The following is a 22,615-nucleotide window of genomic DNA, read 5'->3' on the forward strand; positions in this document are numbered from 1 at the left end:
CCTCCCTTTGAAGCCTGGAACACAGGCTCAGCTTGATTTGCCTCAACTTAGCTTCCTGAGGACCTGGCAGAGATAAAGGGTACTTAGAGACTTCAGAACTCTTCTGTTACAGTCTTGACCTGCTTACCTCTGGGAGTGTTTCATCCTTCATTTAACTGCAATTAGGAAAAGAGTCAAGTTCCCTTTGGCGCCTAAAGGAGAAAAACGGCTGGCAATCCCAGGAATCCAATCACAGAGAAAAGGGTTCAGAATGCAGCATAAATAAATCAGTGAGGATGTTGTCATGAAATCTCTGAAGAGGCTTCTTTGAAATATGCAATGATAGCTGCAGTCCCTGGAGTCCTCAGATGAAATAGGGCAAATCCTTGCATTGTTCTTGACTAGTACAAGTCAATGAACAAATGACATGCCTGGCATCAAATCATGAGTACTGCTAACTGACAGAGCTGGACAGTGGTTCCCCTGCAAGCTGGGAACTTGGCAGGCAGTAGAGATTCCAGCTTTACTGGATAAAGATATGCTGCTTTAATTGCATAGCACACACCTGCCCCCACACCCACTCTTCACATCTGTGACAATCATGTGCCCTGGATGGAAGGTGAGAACCTGACCCTCATTCTGAGGTCAGCTCTATGGCCAAGGGCTATTCTTGCTGTTGGTTTAATGTCTCTCTCTTAGTTTGTGAACAAAATTGCTCTGCCAGCATGCATTGTCTACTAACAAGACCACAAAGCCTGCCTTGCCTGTGATAACCAAGCCCTTCTGCAAATAACCACTCTGCTCTATGTGGGGACAGGAGGGGTCCTTGTGTCCAGGTGTCAAGTGAGTAGTGCAAGGGGGTACAGGGGAGCTGACTGCTGTTCCTGCCTTCGTGTCACTTTTCAGGGGGACCAGACTGCCTTGCACCGGGCCACGGTGGTGGGGAACACGGAGATCATCTCCGCACTTATCCGTGAGGGGTGTGCCCTGGACAGACAGGACAAGGTGAGTGGACACTGAGCTTACTTACTCCCCAAGGCGAGGGAAGCCAGTGGCTCGAGAGAGGAGCCCGCTCTGGAAACTTGAGTCCTTGCCATATTATCATTCCCGTCTTTCTACTTATGATTTAACATGATGAAATCAGCCCAAAATTCCTTTGAAACACTATCTGGTATCCCAGACAATTGTTTTTTTTTTTTTTTTTCTTTTCTTTTTTGAGAGAAGGTCTCACTATGTTGCCCAGGCTGGAGTGTAGTGGCATGATCATAGCTCACTGCACCTGGAACTCTGGGCTTGAGCGCTCCTTCTACCTCCGCCTCCCAAAGTGCTGGGATTACAGGCATGAGCCACTGCGCCCAGCTGCCAATTGTATTTTTTTTAAATGTTTTTTCTTATTCCATGGCACCAGTGACAACCACATAAATCTTAAATGGTAAAGAAAAAAATCTAGAAATAAGGACCTATGTAGGCCTGGGTGGGGGTGGGGGTGGGGACAAGGGATGTGCCCCCAGACTTTCTGTTTACTTTCTTAGATAAGTGAGCAAGTTAATTTCTTCAAACTATACTGCAGGAAAAAAGTAAGGTCCATTAGGCCAAGCACAGTGGCTCATGCCTATAATCCCAGCACTCTGGGAGGCTAAGGTGGGAGGATTGCTTCAGGCCAGGACTTCAAGATCAGCTTAGTCAACAAAGCAAACCACTGCCTCCACAAAAAATTTGAAAATTAAAAAAAATATATTAGCAAGGCATGGTGGTACACACCGGTAGTCCCAGCTACTCAGGAGGCTGAGATGGGAGGATTGTTGAGCTCGGGAGGTTGACGCTTCAGTGAGCCATGATTGCATCACTGCATTCCAGCCTGGACGACAGAGTGAGAGACTTCTTACATATTAACCTGATCTTCTTAAATTTTTAAACAGTCTTAAAACACAAAACTTCACAATTAAGTGTAATTCAGCCTCTGCTTCCTTTTTTTTTAAAAAAAAGAGGCTATGCTGGGAAGAACTCTGCTTTACTTTTTAAAAATAACTTCATTAAAATATAATATACATACAGAGAAGTGGACAAGTGTGCAGCTTGATGCATTTCACTAGTTGAACACACCTGTGTGAGCACCCAGCTCAAGAAGCAGCTCCTTGCCAGCACCCAGAAGCCCCACACCCTGTGCCCCCTGCCTCTTGTATCCCCCTTTCCTTTGGCATCCTCTTCCTGCAGTCAGTCCCACTGTCCAAGCCAATACAGTTCCTAGCAAACCACCCCATCCTCTGGCCTTTGAGACCCTAACTTCCCTTTGTGGATGTCAACTGCGTTAGGCCTTTATTTTTTATTTATTTGTTTAGGGATGGAGTTTCGCTCTTCTTGCCCAGGCTGGAGTGGAATGGCATGATCTTGGCTCACTGCAACCTCGGACTCCCAGGTTCAAGCGATTCTCCTGCCTCAGTCTCCCAAGTAGCTGGGATTACAGGCATGAGCCCAGCTAATTTTGTATTTTTAGTACAGACAGGGTTTCTCCATGTTAGTCTGGATGGTCTTGAACTCCCAACCTCAGGTGATCCACCTGCCTTGGCTTTTGAAAGTGCTGGGATTACAGGCATGAGCCACCGCACCTGGCCAGGACTTTATTTTTAGTTGTTTCCAGGGGCATGGATGTGGTTGAGTTAAAGCCTAAGCCAGAACCTGGATGTAATTGGAGAATGCACCTGCACTGGCCCCAGCTTCCCTCTCCAGGCTCCGCCCTTCCTGTAACCCTTGCCTTCCTACCCCCACCCCACTCAAGTCATTACACTTAATGATATTTCTTTGTTTAAAATAGTAAACTAAGCAAATATGAGCTATGCTCATTAAATGATTTTTATTTAAAAGCCACACATTACATGTAACATTTGAGAAAAGAAAAAGCCATACATTAGGCTGGGTGCAGTGGCTCACACCTGTAATCCCAGTACTATGGGAAGCCAAGGTGGGTGGATCACTTGAGATCAGGAGTTTGAGACCAGCCTAGGCAACATGGTGAAACCCTGTTTCTACTAAAAATACAAAAATTAGCCAGGCGTAGTGGTGCATGCCTGTAATCTGAGCTACTTGGGAGGCTGAGGCAGGAGAATCATTTGAACTCCGGAGGCAGAAGTTGAAGTGGGCTGAGATTGCACCACTGCACTCCACTCTAGGTGACAGAGAGCAAGACTCTCTTTCAAAAAATAAAAGCCACACATTGAGGATACTTGTTAGTTTTATTTCCAAATCACTGTTTCCTCAGTCCTTGCTTATTATTTGTTGGGGGCCCTGAGGCTTTTGGATTAAGGTGGTGGGTGAGACTAAGTTTTGGTGAACAGTGGTGGAGGAATCTGTCAGGCCCCTGAATCTTAAAAAGCTGGGCTCTTCCTTTGCCTGACCTTTGCAGGGTTCTCTCTGATGCCAGAAGCAGAGCAGACTGTAAGCGTGGTGGAGGTGGGAAGGACAGACGGCATGCCATCCTGATGCTGCTTTCTGTTAAACAAGAGCTGTGGATGGTGCCTGGAGCCTTTCTCAACTGTGGTTCTTAGAGAGACTAACCCCTCATGCCTCATGAACAGTCATCCATGGTTCGTCATGGATTCATTTATCTTCTGTGCATCTAGAGTGTTTCTTATTATGTATCATTTCTGGGAGAATGGAGAAACCACTCAAATCATCTTCTGTAGTCTGTGGCTCAGATGAGAAAGTCCAATTGAGAAAGGCCTTCTGGTGTTTTGTAAAAAACCACTGTGATGTATTGATCATGATGAGAAGAATTAGTCTTGGGTAATATGCCTTTCCCACCTGTGTGTCTTCCTTAGGATGGGAATACAGCCTTGCATGAAGCATCCTGGCATGGTTTCAGCCAGTCAGCCAAGCTGCTCGTTAAAGCAGGAGCCAACGTGCTTGCCAGGAACAAGGTGAGGCCTGGCAGGTGCTAGAATGCCTCATTCACAGGTGACGATGGCTGTGGGTTTCTCCCCTTGTGGGAACCTTCTTCCAGCAAGATAAGTGGGAGCCTAGAGGGGCACGAGGAACCTGAAGGTCCATTGGACCCAGAAGTTTCATTTTCAGAAAACGCTAGAAGCTGACTGATGTCCCAGGTCAGGAGCAGGCCCACTAACAGCACCAAAATCCCGCTCATGTGAGAGGTCCCTGACTGCTGCTGGGAATCTACATGCAATTATTGTCTCATAGTTTCTTTGTATTCAAAAATTTAGCAATGGAGTTGGCATTAAAAAATATCAGCAAAAGAACTTAATATAAATTTGTAACTTTAAAATGCTAGTACCCAAAATTGGTAAAGTGAGCATACCCAGATGCTGCTGGGAGAGTGTGATACGAACAGCCACCTTTGGGAGACAATTTGGCAAAATAAATCAGGAGTGTTAAAACTGGTTCATTTTTGACAGGCATGGTGGTTCATACCTGTAATCCCAGCACTTTGGGAGGCCTAGGCAGGCAGATCACCTGAGGTCAAGAATTTAAGATCAGCCTGGTCAACATAGTGAAATGCCATCTCTAGTAAAAATACCAAAATTACCCAGGAATGGTGGCTTGTGCCTATCTGTAGTCCCAGCTACATGGGAGGCTGAGGTCACAGTATGCCAAGATTGCACCACTGCACTCCAGCCTGGGCACAGACCAAGACTGTCTCAGGGGAAGGAAGGGGGAGGTCCTTTTTTTGCCAGGTGTGGTGGCTTAGGCTGAAGTAGGTGAATCACTTGAGACCAGGTGTTGGAGATCAGCCTGGCCAACATGGTGAAACCTTGTTTCTACTAAAAATACAAAAAAATTAACTGAGTGTGGTGGTGCATCCCTGTGATCCAAGCTACTTGGGAAGCTGAAACACTAGAATTGCTTGAACTCAGTAGGCAGAGGTTGCAGTGAGCTGAGATCATACTTCCAGCCTGGGTGACAGAGTGAGACTCCATCTCAAAAAAAAAGAACTCCTTTTTACTCAGTACCTACCTTCTGGGACTCCATCCTAAAAAAGTAATGAAACCTGCTATTAAAATGAAATATGGAAAAGAAAAAAAATAAGTAATAAAACCAGTAAAATTTTACCCACAAAGACATTCATGACAGCAGTAGTTATGATATTTTTTAAATATGGAGAGAGAGACTTAGAATTATGGTTCATTCATACAGTGGAATATAATATTAAAATCATAGTTTTGAAGATAATGCTTTCCACTGTTAAATAACATGAACATGACAGAGATATAAGATCATATATAGTACATGTCCCAGTGCTTAATATAAATTTGTATATTTAAAAATTTAAGCACAGAAGGATATCATCAGAATATTAAGAGTGGTTATCTCTGGGAATTGAGGCTAAGATTGATTTTTATTCTCTCACGTTTCCCAAATTATCCAAAATGAACCCATTATTTCTTTTATAATTGGGAGACTTTTTTTTTTGAGACAGAGTCTCGCTCTGTCACCCAGGCTGAAGTGCAATGGCATGATCTCTGCTCACTGCAACCTCCACTTCATAAGTTCAAGCAATTCTCCTGCCTCAGCCTCCAGAGTAGCTGGAATTACAGGCATGTGCCACCACACCTGGCTAATTTTTGTATTTTTAGTAGAGATGGGGTTTCACCATGTTGTCCAGGCTGATCTGGAACTCCTGACTTCATGATCTTCCCATCTCGGTCTCCTAAAGTGCTGGGGTTATAAGCGTAAGCCATCACACCCAGCCAAGAGATTTATTTTAAAAATGAAAAAGCATTATCAGTACTCTGGAGATATTTGCAGTTGAGGTAAGAAGGGTCATAAAAGGGCTTGCCATCTTTTCTGTCCCTGGATGGCCAGATTGGGTCTATAGCAGGGGTTTAAACGGGCCTGAATTTCCCACAATGCACTAGCACATCACAGGGTGGTAGCTTCAGCTAATAGTGGTGGGATAAGGAATCAGATAGGCTAGAATGGGATTTTGGATGGCAATAGCCTGGGGACCATGGGCAGCAGTAAGTAGCCTCTCTAGTACACACACACACAGTAAGTACAATTTCATGGCCAAGTCAAATCTGAAACCATAGCATCTCTAGCTTATGACACCTACACACACATCTACAAGATCTTCAATAGTAATGTCAGGCGAATCAACCTATAGAAATATATCCCATCAGTGAAGTGACTTCTCTGGACCTTGCATGCAGCAGGAAATAGAAATGACAGCCTGAAATGCCTTTGTGAACGTAATCTATGTGGGAGCAAGAGAACCCACCTCAGTGGCTTTGCCCTTTGGTAAATCTTCTGGCTCTCACTGCCTTTTCATTGGTTTATTAGAGAGCATAGTTAAGCAAGCCATGCCTCCCTCATTTTAATCTGTCTCCCCTCTCCAGTCCCTCATCACATCTTAGGACATCCTCAAGTCTCACACCTGTTCCTCTTTCCATGCTCATTTGTAAGCATTCCCTGGATTATTTCAGAAGCCTCAAGTAGATTGGCGGGCTCAAGTCTAGTACCTTCTTTCATCCTGCTCTTCCTCTGCTCAGCAACCTTCCTGTAAAGCTCCTGCCTGACACTGTCTATAAGGCTCTCCCAGCCCACCTCTGGAGCTCCTTTTGGCTCCTTTCCCTGAGAGGGCCTCCTGTGCCCTCACTGGCCTGCTCCTCATTCCTGCTTGTAGAACTCCAACCTGGAGTTCTGGGCCTTTGGAGGCCCCAGGCCCTCTCCCTCCAAAGGCCCATGGGGCTGCTTCCACAGCTGTCCCTTGGCACCACATGCAGCTTTGTGCTGTCATTTCCTAGTTCATGTTTTTCATGGGTCAAAATCCCTCATGGGTCAAAAGCTTGAGGGAGAGCAGCGAGCTATGCATGGTAATACTGCTGGTAGTGCCTGGCTCACTGCTCAGCAGGCGGGTGGCTGCCCCATTTCTTCAAAGTGCCCGGGGTCTGGAACAGGAGTTGGTGTATAATCACTTTTTTTTTTTTGAGATGGAGTTTCACTCTTGTCACCCAGGCTAGAGTGCAATGGTTCGATCTCGGCTCACTGCAACCTTTGCCTCTCAGATTCAAGCAATTCTCCTGCCTTACCCTCTCAAGTAGCTGGGATTACAGGCACCTGCCATCATGCCCAGCTACTTTTTGTATTTTTAGTAGAGACCAGGTTTCACCATGTTGGCCAGGCTGTTTTTGAACTCCCAACCTCAGGTGATCTGCTCACCTCGGCCTCCCAAAGTGCTGGAATTGCAGGTGTGAGCCACCACACCCAGCCTGTAATCACATTATTAAAATGCCAACTCTGAGAAGCAAGTGGTCTCAATTAATAGATAAGTATGCCTAAGCTGGGAGCCAGTAGAGTCCTTGACTAAGATACACGATTTCTTGATGACATAATTAGAACTGTGAACTAGTGCAGGTCAGTCTGTCCCACCATACTGCCTTCTATCCCATGGAGGACCCTAAAAATATCGTGGAGGGCCACAAATTCTTTCTGTGTAAATAAAATGGCTTCAGAAGGACAGGTCAGGAAACTCATGCATCCCAGAGAGAGGGACATTCTGCACCAGCCATAGCCTCTGGAAAGATCCTTATTCAGCAAATATAGCAGCTTCTGTTTGGGAAATCAGTACCCACTACTCAGGGTGGGGAAAAACGGCTGCCACACATATATCTACCCTAGGTCACATTTTCTAATGTCAGGTTTTGAGATACAGGTATGAAGTCATGCTGTTCTGTGTGTTTTGACAAATGTATACTGTTGTGTCACCACCACGATAAGATATAGAATGCTTCCATTGCTCCAGAAAGTTCCTTTGCGCCCTCTGGTGGCAGCCCGCAGTCATTCTCTCCCAGCTCCCGCCAACCACGGATCTGTTTTGCTTTTTCACAAATGTCATATAAATGGACTCATATAGTATGCGACCTTCTGTGTGTGGCTTCTTTCACTCAGCATAATGTTTTTGGGATTCCTCCGTGTTGTTACATGTAGGAATGGATCACGCCTCTTTATTGCTGAGTAGTATTCCATTGCGTGGATCTGCCACAATTTGTTTATCGAAACCTATGGTTTTTAATTTTCCTGATGTAAATGCTTTTCCACATCATTGATGTGGCAAAATAAGCTTTGATATGATCTATTTCTAGAGGCGTGAGATTTCTTTCACTTCACTCGTTTATTCAGCGTGTATTTAATGGTTACCATGAAGCCCATAACTTGGAGACAACTTGAGAGTAGGGTGTTTAAAACCTGGGCAGACCCTTTGTTGCTGAAACTAAGCTAGCAGTGGTTCTCCACCTGGCTGCACATTAGACCCTTCCTGGGGAATTGTAAACAAAAAGAAAAAACAAAATTAAAAAAAAAAAAAACCCTGAAGACCAGGCCTGGGGTGATGGACTGTTCCAGTTTGCCCTGGGCTAAGGGGTTTCCCAGAATGTGGGACTTTCATTGCTAAAATGGGGATGCTGGACACCCACCCCCAAGGCCAAGTAAATCAGAGTCCCTAGAACAGTTGTGGCTGTGCACAGGGATGGGTGGAAAGCTTCCCCAGGTGATTCCAATGTGCATCCAAGGGTTGTGAACCAGTGAGCCTGCTAGAACCTCAGGCCCATAATCCTCCCTGTGCTTGGAGGTAAAGTGAGACAAAAGGTCCACCTGGGCTAAGGCGAAGAGAAGGGGGATGAGTAAACTGGCTGCATCCAGTATTCCTCTATTTTTTTTAACTCATTTCTATATTTAAAAGATCAGAAATCTAACATACTGGAATGTCAGCAGCCAGTACTGTGAGATCCAGAGGGGAGTGAACTAGGTGAGGGAGAAGCAATCAGCCAGGCAGTATAACAGCTCTGAGCTGACGCACCTGCAAGCCTGACCCAGCACTTAAGCTCAGCAGAACCAGTGCAGAGCTTCTGTGTTAACCTCCTGAGTGCTGGCAGGCTCTTGGATGACAAAGCGTCACCTATCACACAGCCTTGTTTTCTTGTTACTTTTCTGGGGGTTATCAGTGGCCTCATGTGCCCTACTCCCATAGACTCAAAAGTTCTGTTCATGTCCTGTAACTTTTTCCTGCACTACTGCTATGGACATTATTCTGACCCATTGTGACATGGTGTGTTGAGGATCTCAAAAACAAGAGGGACCCAAAAGCAAGAGTGTCTCAATCTGTGTCCTAAGTGACACATGTGACTGTACTGCCTAAAAGGCGGGGCCTGGTGTCCATAGTTAAAATTTTGATGTTTCAAGAAAAATACAAAAATGGGTGACTTGAAAAAAGCTTACAAGTTAAATCTCAGTTGTGTTCACGTGCACATCCAAGAAGTGGCTAGTTTTACCTTTATAAGCCCACCATTGGCAAGGATTGTAACCACAGCTAGTGCTTATGTGAGGCAGGACGTTATCTACAGGAATTGAGTGCTGTGCATGTGTCCAGCATTGTATGGTTAACAAAATGCCTTTCTAGACATGGAATCTATCCCCACAGCCTCAGGATGTGGGGGTCATGCTTCATTTCCCAGGTAAGTAATTTGAGCATTTGAAGAGACTGGCTTTTAACTAGTTACTGGTAGAGCCAGGACTTGGAACCAAGGTTTTATGACAAATAGGACTCTTCTGCCTGTCTGGACTCCAAATTAAATGTTCTTGCCTCTGAAGCATCCCCACCGAAATCAACCCTTCCTTTGAGAAGGCAGAGAATGTGAGCATTGCCTTTTCCCAGGAGTAAGTACTGCCCCTCTGCAAGGCATGCAGGTCTGTGCGGAAGCATGTTGCTAATGTGTCCTCCCTCTCTCTGCCTCTCTCCAAGGCGGGGAACACGGCTCTGCACCTGGCCTGCCAGAACAGCCACTCCCAGAGCACACGCGTCCTCCTGTTGGCCGGGTCCCGCGCTGACCTCAAAAATAACGTGGGTGAATGAAACTGGCTTCTCATGCTCTCTCTTTCCTGTGTCACTTTGGAAAATAACTTCATGAGCATACTTGAACCTTAATGTCTCGAAATTAAAATGTAAAAAGTGTTTAGGGACTATCTCTAAAGTGTTCTTTTTTTTGCCAATTTTCTAAGGGGTCATTTATGCACATGAGAAGAGGAATCAATAGATTTGGAAATACTGCTTTTCTCCCATCCTTTTCCCTTCGTTCCTCAACTTTAGTTTATCATTTCTTACAGCACATGTCTGGCCAATGAAAGACTAGGAAACCAGTTAATGTTTTAAGAAAGTCTCTACCCACTCAGAGTGTTGTACTATTATCAGCATACATGAGATGGTAACATTTACGGGGAGAGGTCCTCTGATACCCTACGGTCCTATTGATTACTGAGGCACCCTTGGGATAAGCTAACCAGACAGGTCATGTGGGTATCACTTCTTCCTCCATAAAGAAGCTGTATTTCCTTTATAAATCCCCTGCCTTAGCCACATTGGCAAAAAAAAAAAAAAAAAAAAAAATCTGAGGTTTTTTCCTAAAGTGGCCTCAGTTGAGGTCTCCCTGTTTGGGGTAGACCTCATCTAATTCATCTAAGCCCTGAACCTCAGCTTTGAGTTTGGTTCCATCTTAATGCAGGGGAGGAAAGAATGCCATGTGGCCAACATTCTCCAGACAGAGCTAGAATGGAAATGGGAAGAAAACACTGCAGGCAGCTTTTTGTCTCCAGTTCTTTATTGTCTTTCTGGGCGCAGGATTCTACCTGCTGTGCTTACTGAGGATCCTGCCCTGCGTTTTCCTTCATACCTTTTTTTGCTCCCAGTGATTGCTTCCTTATCAGCTCCCCCGCTACATAGCTTCATATAGGATATTAAGGGCCAAAGTGAGATACTCCTTGAATTTCAGGGGGCACATGTGATCTTAAGATTTGACAACCCCCCTGCTGCCCTGTCCTTTCATCCATGAGGGATCTGTGCTGGGAAGGGCTTATTTCCAAAGCAATGAGGTTGGTCTTAAGTCAGTGTATTACAGACCTTTTGGGTTGTGGGGAACCCAGCATTACTGGATCCTCTTCAAGCACTGGGTAAGCAGAGCCTGCCTCAGCTCTTGCGAAGGTCTCATGGGGAGCAGATGTCTAGTTTCATAAACATGAAAGCAGTGATTCTGTGACCACTGGTTGTTCTGCACAGGCAGAAAAGGAGCAAGGCTGCCCACAGCAGTCACAGCAGCAAAGGACGGCGAGCCTTGGCATCTATGTTAAAAGAATTGCTTATGGTTTCCTAAAGAGTATATGATAGTCTGCCAGCTTTTAAATAACATTTTCTTTATACTTTTCTCTATTTTTTTTTGTAACTGTTCAGATTGTGCTTAGAGTTTGATTTCTGTTCGCAGGCAGGAGACACCTGTTTGCACGTTGCTGCGCGCTATAATCACTTGTCCATCATTAGGCTCCTCCTCAGTGCTTTCTGTTCTGTCCATGAAACGAACCAGGTCAGTGCATGTTTCCTCTTCATGGCTGCCAGCATCCTTCCCACAAGGCTGCCGGACAGGTGTGTTAGTGCAAACGGGAGCAGAGGCTGCTGGGAAGTGCTGCCATTTCACCTATCTGGGACTCCACCAGCTCTGGGCTTTGCATGGGTGTCTGAATTCTAGTGGCCCTGGCTTATCTGGCCTCCTGGAGAAAGTGTGCCCTTCTAATTCATGTGCATATCACCACATTTGCATATTGAACATTTTCTGGAGATCCTGGGGCAGGCTTTGTTTTTTAAATATGATTTTAAAAGGAAAACCCACAAGGAAGAATGTGATTTAGTAAAGAAGCAAGGGAGCCCAGGCATGGTGGCTCACATTCCCAGCACTTTGGGAAGCCGAGACAGGAGGCTCACTTGAGGCCAGGAGTTCAAGACCAGCCTGGGCAACATAGGGAGACATTGTCTCTACAAAAAAATTTTTTTTAAATGTGGCTGGGCGTGGTGGCTCATGCCTGTTATCCTATTGCTTTGGGAGGCTGAGGTGGGTGGATCACTTTGAGCTCAGGAGTTTGAGACCAACCTGGCCAACATGGTGAAACCATGTCTCTACAAAAAATACAAAAATTAGCCAGGCATGGTGGCATGCACCTGTAATCCCAGCTACTAAGGAGGCTGAGGCAGGAGAATCACCTGAACCCAGGAGGCAGAGGTTGCAGTGAGCCGAGATCACACCACTGCACTACAGCCTGGGCTATGGGGTGAGACTCTGTCTCAAAAAAAAAAAAATAATAATAATAAATACATTAATTAAAAAAATAAAAATTAGCCAGGCAGAGTGGCATATACCTGTAGTCCCAGCTACTTAGGAGGCTGAAGCGGGAGGATTGTTTTGAGCCCAGGAGTTCAAAGCTGTGGTGAGCTGTGATCTTGCCACTGCACACCAGTCTGGGTGACAGAATGAGACCCCGTCTCTCTAAAGAAGAAAGAAAAACACCAAGCAAACATTTAAACTCTTATGACTCCCTGAGTTCTGTTTTCTTTCTTAAACAAGAAAAATACCAAGCAAGTACTTAAAAGTCTTATGACTCCCTGTGTTCTGTTCCTTGTACTGCTACTTACTTACAATTGAGCTGATAGAGTCTTTCATTTCTGTACATTGGGTACATAATCTATAGATATGGGGTTTTGAAATAAAGCTGTGAGTATTACAGTCTTCCTTGGAAATGTACGCAATTTCCAGCAGTCATTGGATTTAAAAAATAGATTGTCTTGGTATTTATTGATACCTATGTGGTATATTGTTTGGCTTTTCTTTGTTGAAGTGCATAAATCTGAACTAAAAAAACATTAGATTGTGGTGCAGATTAACATACCATATAATGGTGATTTCTGACCCTGGATGCATATGAGAATCAACAGGGGAATTTAAAATACTGTTCCTGGATTCTACCCCAGTTTAAAAGAGTCAGAACCTCTGGGGGTGAGGTCCAGGCAACAGTGTTTTTAAAAAGCTCTTTATCTGAGTGTACAGCCAGGATTGAGAACCACTGACCTAATCAAGTAGCTAAGTCAGTCATTCCAAAGCCTCCCCAGTAGGTGCTAGGTCATCAAGTGACACCTCCACCAATGCCTTTCAGCCTTGGTAGCATGTCACGGCACCTAAGAGCTTTAAAAAGTCCCCTTGCCCAGCCCACATGGCAGACCAATGAATTTAGAATATCTGGGAGTGGGACCCAGGCATCAGCATTTTTTAAAGTTCCAAAGCTTATTCTAGTATTCAGCCAAGGAAAAAGCACTGCCGCAGAGCTTCCTTCAACATACCCAGCTAAGTGACTCAGAAATGAAATATGGCCGGGTGCGGTGGCTTACACTTGGAATCCCAGCACTTTGGGAGACTGAGGCGGGCAGATCACAAGGCCAGGAGTTCAAGACCAGCCTGTACAATATGGTGAAACCTCATTTCTACTAAAAAAAATTACAAAAATTAGCCAGGTGTGGTGGCACATGTCTGTAGTCCCAGCTACTTAGTAGGCTGAGGCAGGAGAATCGCCTGAACCTGGGAGGCAGAGGTTGTAGTGAGCCAAGATCATGCCACTGCACTCCAGCCTGGGTGACAGTGAGACTCTGTCCCAAAGGAAAAAAAAAAGAAATACAATTTTTCCACCCCTCACAAAGATGACTGAATTTTCATGCTAATCAAGAAAAAAGTATCAGGTGCTTTGCCTAATCACCTGATAGGAGAGGGAATGAATTGTTTCACTTCTCCTATATTTGTCTGGTTTATTTATATTATCGTGTTTGAGAAATGACAGCATTTGCATTTGGAATGGGCCCACTGAGCTGCAGTTGTCTTTATCCTTTTTTCAGAGTTGATTTTGTGAAAGCATATTTTTTGAATAAAGATAATGTGAGCACTTATTTATAGGCTTATCTGTAAGATGTAGAAAACAGTTGGTCTTAAGCGAACACTGGTTCTTGGTGTTTCCACCCGCATAAAGCATATCCTGAGCCTGCAGATGGATTGAGTCCCAGTGGCCCCTTCAGATCTACCCTCCGTAGCTGTAGGCCAGCCTGTCACCTCTCCAGTGCTTGCAGAAGTAGCTGTCTTCACAGCTTCTCCTGCTCAATCCAGCAGTGGGACACCAAGCAGTTTTTCTGACCTCTGACCTGCTTGAGTAAAAGAGTCAAAAATGGAATGACTAGCCTGTCCACCCCAGGCCTCCTGCCTGTCCTCCTGTCTTTGTGAGGCTTCAGGTCCTACCATTCTCAGCAACTCCAGGCCAGTATTACTCTGCCCCTGCGTTTAATCCTGCTCTGTGATTTTAGGTATTCCTACTCAGAAAGAAAGATGATACTAGTGCCGAGGTCACTCAGTTCCAAGTGTAGAGACTCATGACGCTTTAACAAAGGGCCCCATTTTGGTCTCAGGCAAATCTCGGTTTGACTTTGAAGAGCCACACCTAGGCCAGGTAATGAAAAGCTGGGGGCTATAGGCCATGAAAAGATGGGGTTTAGCAGGCCTTCTAATCAATTCCAGGCTGGAGACACAGCACTTCACGTTGCTGCTGCCCTAAATCACAAGAAAGTGGCCAAAATCTTACTGGAAGCCGGAGCAGATACAACCATTGTTAACAATGTAAGTTGAGTTGCAACATTGCTTTCTGAAGTGGTTCCCACCCCTTTCCAGAATGAGATGGGTGTTGTTACAACTAAACCCCTGCAGACCCTCAGGCCCAGCACATTTGGAAGAGGGGGGATCTCTGCTGGAACCACAGCCCCTGGGGCCATTGGGGTGGACTAGAAGGGAACCCATGCTCTGAGCACCCCCAGGAATTGAAAAGCCTGCTGTTAGCCGCCTAGCTGCAGTGAGCACAGCCTGGCATGAAAAGGAACTCAGGGATGTCCGGGTAAACTGACAAGTGGAGGCTACCCAAAGTGAATTCCAGGCTGTAAATGCATGTGGTGCTCAGAAAAATGGCCACCTGGCCCTCAGATTAATCAGCCTCAAAATTCTAAGCCAACTTGTTTTTCTTCTGCTTTGCCTGATCTCACTGTTTTTCTCCCCTGCCACTGTGTGTCCTGCAGATCCTAGAGCAGGTGCCAACTCAGGTGCACTTTCTTCTTCGAGGCCACCCTGCAGTCTCTGCCTTTCTGAATGGCTCAGCAGGGCCTGGAGGGTGCAACAGCTGCTGTGTGGAGGTGTTTTTGAGGGGGGTGGCCTGGGACTGCTGACGCTGGCACAGGCTCTCAAGCCTCCTTGGCTCCTATATCTAGCTTCCCTCTTTTTCCTCCTGCCTTCTCATAGCTCTATAACCAGTACTGGGGGCACAGTTACCTCTTCCATGATGCCTTGAATATATTCCTTTTGCTATCAACTCCTGGGTTTTGGCTTCATCTGAGAACTTACATTATGGCCATAACTTGTAGGCTTTTCATATTCCACTTCCTGAAACTCTGGCCAGGCCCTGATCCGCCCCTCCGGTGTCTTCCCACTGTTTTCCAGGGGAGGTAAATCACTGGGCTGGACCTCAGATCTTCTGTGGTGTTTCCCCAACTGAAACATTCCCCCTGGATGCCATCTGAGTGCTACCTTCCCTCCCCTCTTTTCTGGGAAGTACTCCTTGGTGGATGGTGCCCAGACCTTGGCCTCCTAAAGCACTTCTTGCCCCCTTGGTCTTCCCTTGCCCTCTGGCTGTGTATTTTACTGAGGGTGTCCTCTGGTGTGACTCAGCGCTCTCATTGGAGGGTCTGAGGCTGATGCTCAGGGCCATATCACATAGGTGGCTGTGTTTTGCCATGAAGGTGCTGGGTGTAGCTGGGTGTGGAACTGCCTGCTCCTGGCCAGAGCTATGCCAGCTGGGCTATGGGGGTGGGGGCAGTGGCCCTTTCTTACCTGTCATCCTCTGCCTCTCCTCAGGCAGGCCAGACTCCGCTGGAGACTGCCCGCTACCACAATAACCCGGAAGTTGCTCTTCTCCTCACTAAAGCTCCCCAGGTAGGCTTTATTGCCCTTTCCATGGTACTGATTATGTGGGGCTACAAAGTTTTGGGACTCCTGGTTGTAGTCTACTGAAGCCACTTCAAACTAACTTAAATAGGGAATGTAACCAGGCAGTGGAGGTGTAAGTATCCATGGGTGCTCAGGATGATGGGAGTCAAAGGCTTCCAGTGCAGCTCTCCATGGCCTGGGCCACCTCATCTTCTCCCTATGGCTGGATCATTGTCACAGCCAGCTGCTTGGGTCATACCTTCCCAGCTACTCAGCCAAGGAAGAAGTTCCAGTTTAAGACATTGCAGGAGAGGACCATGATTGCAGAGTTTAGGCCAAATGCCCATCCCTGAAGAAGTAGGACAGAGACTTTAAGAAGAGAAGGGGCATTCCCCAGAGAAAGGCAGGAGGGAGGGGACCATTCTGGGCAGATAGTCGCCTGCCAGAGACAGTTAAGTACAGTCTAGTTTTCTTTCCTGTTTTACTGAGTAATGGTATTTTGACCATCATTTCATTTTTTTTAAATGATGGCTGATACTTTAGTTGAGGTTGGCGTTAAGTAACAATAAAGAAATTTAATAATTTATAAATTATTCATAATTCTAGCCCCCTGAAACAACTGTTTTTGTTTCATCCACAAAATGGATGAGACACATAATTCTTATATAATTGTGTTTACAATGTATATGCCCTTTTGTGTTTCTGCCATTTATCCTATTAAAAAACAGTGCTCTGCAGTCTTCACAATTATTTATTACAATGGAGGCATAATATTCTTTTTTGTTGCTATTAATATTTTATTAAGCCATTTCCTTAATGATGGACATTTAGGTTATTTCCAGTTCGGCACTATTCTGTATTACATTATAGCAAACACTGATTGGCTTTCCATCTTATTCTGCAAAAAGAAGATAAAGTCTCAGGGAGTCAAAGAAAGATCTTTGAACACCACCCTGCTGCAAAATAACTCGATACCAGCCCAGGGTTTGGGATGGCCTTTATTTCATTTAAATTTTTAAAACATGCCTAATGTAACTAGTAGTTTCTGGAAATGGTCAAGATTTGTATCTTTTGCAAAACTGATCACCCTCTTGTGCATGGAGCTGGTTCTTCTCAGTGGTCTCTGGAAGGCCACAGAACTCCCAGTAAAAGGAAGTCGGTAGGAAAAGCTGCGGGGTTTCCACCTGTAGCAGCTTTTATTGTAAGTGGAATCATATCCATGAATCCTGATAGAAAAATGCTGGTCTCTCATGGATCTAAAAGTATGAAGTGCTGTGTAAATGTCAGAACCTATCACATTTTTCTGGCAGTTTCAGTATGTGGTAATTTAATGGACATCCAACCCCTCCCTCAGCCATACAAAGATCATCAAATCTTATGGGGCTGGAGGGTTGCCTAGGCACAGAAAGACTGACGGATCTTTAATCCACCTGTCATTTGTCTTCCAGAGCCCAAGGATCTTCACTTACAGGGAAAAGACCTTACGGTGGACCATTTCCCTGTGCAGTTCTTTGTTTCCATAAAAAAAAAAAAAAAAAAGACTTAAGCAAGTTTCTCCATGCTTACATCGAATAACAAATAAGTTGGATGACATGCTGTGAAAGTTTATTTTATGCATAATTGTATATGCTGAGCTTTATTCTCAACACAAACAAGGAACTTTATGCATAAAATGTTATGCATACTGTTCTCTTGTTCTGTGGTTACAGAAATAGCATTAGTGTTTGCTTTGCCTGAAAAGAGAAATCCCCTTGCCTTAGGCCCATAGTCAGACATGGATGGTAAATGGGCCACAGCAGTACTAAGAGGACACTACTTTTTATTTTTTAATTTTTATGTATGTATGTATTTTAAGATGGAGTCTCGCTCTGTCACCTAGGCTGGAGTGCAGTGGCACAATCTTGGCTCACTGCAACCTCCACCTCCCAGGTTCAAGCAATTCTCCTGCCTCAGTCTCGCAAGTAGCTGGGATTACAGGTGTGTACCACCACACCCAGCTGATTTTTGTATTTTTACTGGAGATGGGATTTTACCATGTTGACCAGGCTGATCTCGAACTCCTGACCTCAGGTGATCCATCCACCTCGGCCTCCCAAAGTGCTGGGATTACAGGCATGAGCCACCATGCCCATCTAGAGAATACTACTATTGGAGGCTTCAAGGTCAATATTCCCTCACTTCTGTGGACTGGAAAAGATTAATGATGTCCCATTGGTAGATGGTCTGGTTTACTGAGAAAGGCTGGAAGCCATGCAGTTATTTTCACTGACTAGTAACATGGTGAATGGAGGGAATTTTGCTGACGATTATTTTGGGTTTGGGTGACCTCTGAGTGTCACTTGTCATTTTGATTGGTGTGGTTCACAACTGCTCTGAAAGTAAATTTTAGGCTGATTCTGGTGCTATATTAACAGTCCATAGGCCAGGTGTGGTGGCTCAAGCCTATAATCCCAGCACTTTGGAAGGCAGAGGCGGGTGGCTTACCCGAGCCCAGGAGTTCAAGGCCACCCTGGGCAACATGGTGAAACTGTCTCTGAAAAAAAAGAGTCCATAAATCAGGTGAGCGATGGGTATAGTCACTTTCTTTCACCATACTTGACTTCCTGATGAGTCTGAATTTAGCTTTAGAAATGACTCAGGGAAGTGTTTCTCAGACTTTCTGATCTAAGGACTCTTTTTCATTTTTAACTATTATGGACTAGAGTTTGAAGGTTTCCATCAGCTCAAAGATCTGTACTCTGTGAAACACCCTCTGCCAATTAAGCCACCTGAAGACAGGTAGGGAGGCCCCTGACAGTCACTGCATGCCAGCCACCTGTTTTTTCTTGGTTAATCCCAACAACTCCCCATTTTTATTTCTTTTTCTTTTTTAAAAAGACAAGGTCTTGCTATGTTGGCCAGGCTGATCTTAAACTCCTGTCCTCAAGCAGTCCTCCCACTTTGTTCTCCCATAGTGTTGGGATTATAGGCATGAGCCACTGCGCCTGACCCATTTTTACATTTGAGAAGACAGCACAGAGAGCTCAAATCACTTGCCCAAAGACCCTACAGCCAGTGGCTACTGGGTTCAAACTGAGATTGTTCTGACCCCACATATGTTTTTCTGTGTCCATTCTGTCACTCTGCACTGTAAGACACAGAGTAAATGCTTCCTTTTGGGGAAGAGATTCCTGTCTCGTGGTTGGTACTGTGGCTCATAGATACACCATAATAATATTTGAATCAAATTGATGTGACTTGGACACAGTTTGGCCAAGGGAACATCTGCTAGGCTAGCTCAGGTCCAGTGTACCAAGATGGAGAGTGAGACTGCCTGGCACGGGGCTGCTGCATCGCACACCTCCAGGGAACACCCTTCATATCCTAGTTTATGTGAATGGCACTCCTTGGAGCACAGCCTCTGTGCATGGAGTTGGCAGTCCTGGCCCAGCATCAGTGCCTGTAGTTATTATCATCATAGACTTTAAGCTTCTTGAGGTCAGGGATAATACCCTACCCATCTCCAAGTCCCTGTGGTGCCCAGGACAAGCTCTAGGAGGATGCTAGGTAGTCTGGAGGTGCTTGTTTGATGTTAACACCTGCTCTCACCTTCTAGGCTGACAATTCCATTAGGTCAGAGCCCCAGGTCCAGGGAGAATTCTCTCACGTGGATACCGTGCACACCAGTGGTTGTAACAATGCCATTTGCCTCCTTCAGGTCTTGCGCTTCAGTCGCGGGCGAAGCCTGAGGAAAAAGAGAGAGAGGCTCAAGGAAGAGAGGAGAGCCCAGTCTGTGCCAAGAGATGAGGTGGCCCAAAGCAAGGTGGGGGGCAGTCCTCCCGCCGTCCCCACATCCGCCCATGCACAGAGGGTGGGAAACTATCTCCCTGCTTTGGCCGGGCTCACCTGCTGGCTGCCAGGCCCTTTTCTGCCTCTCCTCCTTGCTGGGGCTCTTCAAACTGTTGCCAGTATTTTTCTCTTTGGCTTCACATCCTCCATTCTCCAAGGCTTCAGGCCACGTGCCTCCGTGTGCGCTGCCGATTACCCATCCAGTACGCGTCAGCGGCACGCTTACCAGCTGTGGCCTTTGCCCCTGCCCTGTGGGCAGCACTGCCTCTCTGACACTGTGCCCAGATTGTGTAGGCCAGTGGCTCTCAAAATGTGGTGTTCAGTGTGTCACCTGGGACCTTGTTAGATATGCTAATTCTAACCCTCAGACCCATAGGATCAGAAACTTGGGTGGGGCCCAGCAATCTATGTTGAAACAAGCCCTCCAGCAGACTCTCATGTGGACTAAAATTTGAGAGCCACTGGCATAGGTCGCTTCAGGTAGGGGACCAAGGCTGTGCCAGCCTATATGTCTCCCTTATAGGAATTAGAAAAAGATGCCCCCTGGGCAGACCCACCGTGCACAGGGCACACATGGTGAGCAGAGCCCGAGCTGATTTCAGCTCCTCTTGCCCCACACCTCCACCTCAGCTAGGTGCCCTTGTGCCGTGTAAACCATGCCTTTGTGTTCATTCAGGAGGAAGTCTGGGATATAGAGGCAGCTTTTGGCACAGAAAATGTTATCACCAAGTACTTGCTCTTCTATCTGCTATTTCAGAATCCTCTCATATTTCCAGGGTTAAGCCATTGCAACTCTGATTAACTTCCTAGGTGTGAATTGTACATATTCAGTTGTGAACTTTCTCACAAGGACCAGAATATGATATTTTTTCATTTCAAAGGATTATTACTCTTTGCCATGAATTTTGTTGGCAGGGGATGGTGTCCAAGGTCAAAGAATGAGTGAGTTATGTTTTGCTGAAATGCAAAAGGCTGAAAGTCTCTAATGCTGAGGTGTTTTGTGTCAGGTAGGTTCCTGGGGTTCTACAACATCAAATTAGACCCAGGAATATCTTTAGTTTAGGACCTAGTAAATACAATGAAAGCCAAATATTCAACCAACTAGGAAAAACATTCTATGTTAGTTAAGATCACCAAGCAGTGTTTCCTATGTCTGAAATTTATCTTACTTGCAAACTTTCCCTTGGGTCTCTTAAAAGATGGAATCTTGTAAAGAAAATTTGACCCTATTAGTGAAAAAGGCCAAGGGAGCAAACAGAATAGGTCTCCGGGTTTTTTTCTTCTGTAGGGCAGTGTCTCAGCAGGAGACACCCCCAGCAGTGAACAGGCTGTGCCCAGAAAGGAAGAAGGCAAAGAAGAGTTCCTGTCAGCCTCCCCAGAACCCAGAGCAAAGGATGACAAGAGGAAAAAGTCAAGGCCCAAGGTCAGGAGGCACGGAAAGCAGCCCAGAGGGTGGGTGGGAGGCGGGGAGGCGAGAGTCCTGGCAGAGTGTCATGCCCATCAGCTAAAAAGTCACCTCACTTGGCTGGCTGGTTTGGAGCCAGAGCACAGAAATTAAATCTGGCAAACATCAGACACAAAGTTAATGTGCTGATGTATTTCTTTTGACATGTGTAGCTTGGAGTAGAACACTATGAGGTGAAACAAAGGGGGGCTCTTTGCCCAAACGGGGTGACATGGGCACCACTGACTGGTATCAGTCTTGCAGAGGTCAGAGGGCTTAGAGGTGTCGTCCTTTCTTCTCCCACAGGTGTCAGCATTTTCTGATCCCACCCCACCAGCCGACCAACAGCCTGGACATCAGAAGAACCTGCATACTCATAATCATCCTAAAAAGAGGAACAGGCATCGGTGTTCATCCCCGCCCCCACCCCATGAGTTCAGGGCATACCAGCTGTACACATTGTACCGGGGCAAGGATGGGAAAGTGATGCAGGTACCTGCTAAGCACTGTCAGGAGAAGGGAACTTGGGCGTTCAGCAAGGGTTTTTGTTTAACAGCATTCCTGGGGGCTGACAGCTACTTGTGTTGACTTAATAGTTAAGCATGAGCTTTGAAGGTAAGCCAGATGGCCTCCGTACCTTCACAGGGCAGATCACTCCTGCTGCTAAGCCAAGGCACACGGGTGTAGCTGCAAAGCTTGCTGCACCATCCTCAGGTGACTAGGTATCTTGAGGCCCCAGAGTATATAAAAGCAGCTTGAGGAGAGGGACCAAATCTTACCCTCTGAATCTTCTTAGTGATTACCGCCCTCAAAGGTTGGCCTATAGGATGCTCCAAAGTTATGACAAGGATGAGCCTGTCTCTTCCATCATCTCTATCCCCTTATATACTACCTGGCACATGGTGGGTGCTCAAAACATACTTGTTGAGGGAATGAACAAGGGATTGATTCCTTTTCCGTTTCTCTCTTAGGCACCAATAAATGGTTGTCGATGTGAACCTCTTATCAACAAGCTGGAGAATCAGTTGGAGGCTACTGTGGAGGAGATAAAAGCAGAGCTGGGATCGGTTCAGGACAAAATGAATATAAAGCTGGGGCAGATGGAGAATAAGACCCAGCACCAAGTACGTCATAAGGCCCAGCCTCCTAATTGCAAGGTGTTCTGGCAGAACATGAACTCAAGAGCAGACTTTGACTTTAGTACACCCTTTTGCCCTGGGAGTGTCCAGTGGGCTGTCAGGGAAGAGCCCTGCTTCTGCTCATGTGATTCTATTAAAGTACATTTATTTCAGCTTTTTAAAGAACATGTTTAAATTGCTTCTTCTTATAAAAGTAAGATATCCCTATTACAGAGCATTTTTAGACATGAAAATTAGGAAAATAAATCACCTATAATCCCACTTTGCTGAAAAAGCACTATTAATATTTGAGTTTAGGCCAGGAGTGATAGTTCATACCTGTAATCCCAGCACTTTGGGAGACCAAGGCAGGCAGATCACCTGAGGTCAGCAGTTTGAGACCAGCCTGGCCAATATGG

The 22,615-nt window shown here is 45.7% G+C and overlaps 1 protein-coding gene across 38 annotated transcripts in view; it reads left to right on the forward strand.

Annotated features, from left to right (window-relative positions):
• ANKRD6 (ankyrin repeat domain 6) overlaps positions 1 to 22,615 on the forward strand; it is a 199,159-nt gene that overhangs the window by 167,836 nt on the left and 8,708 nt on the right. For 8 of the 38 annotated variants that reach the window (XM_078369787.1, XM_078369785.1, XM_078369811.1 and 5 more), the window contains 10 exons: positions 886 to 984; positions 3,795 to 3,893; positions 9,728 to 9,826; positions 11,238 to 11,336; positions 14,355 to 14,453; positions 15,735 to 15,812; positions 19,504 to 19,608; positions 20,923 to 21,057; positions 21,385 to 21,570; positions 22,050 to 22,202. In XM_078369787.1, coding sequence (XP_078225913.1) covers positions 886 to 984; positions 3,795 to 3,893; positions 9,728 to 9,826; positions 11,238 to 11,336; positions 14,355 to 14,453; positions 15,735 to 15,812; positions 19,504 to 19,608; positions 20,923 to 21,057; positions 21,385 to 21,570; positions 22,050 to 22,202 — 1,152 coding nt within the window. The remainder of the gene's footprint in view (positions 1 to 885; positions 985 to 3,794; positions 3,894 to 9,727; positions 9,827 to 11,237; positions 11,337 to 14,354; positions 14,454 to 15,734; positions 15,813 to 19,503; positions 19,609 to 20,922; positions 21,058 to 21,384; positions 21,571 to 22,049; positions 22,203 to 22,615) is intronic. The other 30 variants (XM_078369792.1, XM_078369793.1, XM_035296340.3 and 27 more) reach the window with 9 other exon arrangements.

This window comes from Callithrix jacchus, chromosome 4 (assembly GCF_049354715.1).
Source record: "Callithrix jacchus isolate 240 chromosome 4, calJac240_pri, whole genome shotgun sequence".
Classification (NCBI taxonomy): Eukaryota; Metazoa; Chordata; class Mammalia; order Primates; family Cebidae; genus Callithrix; species Callithrix jacchus.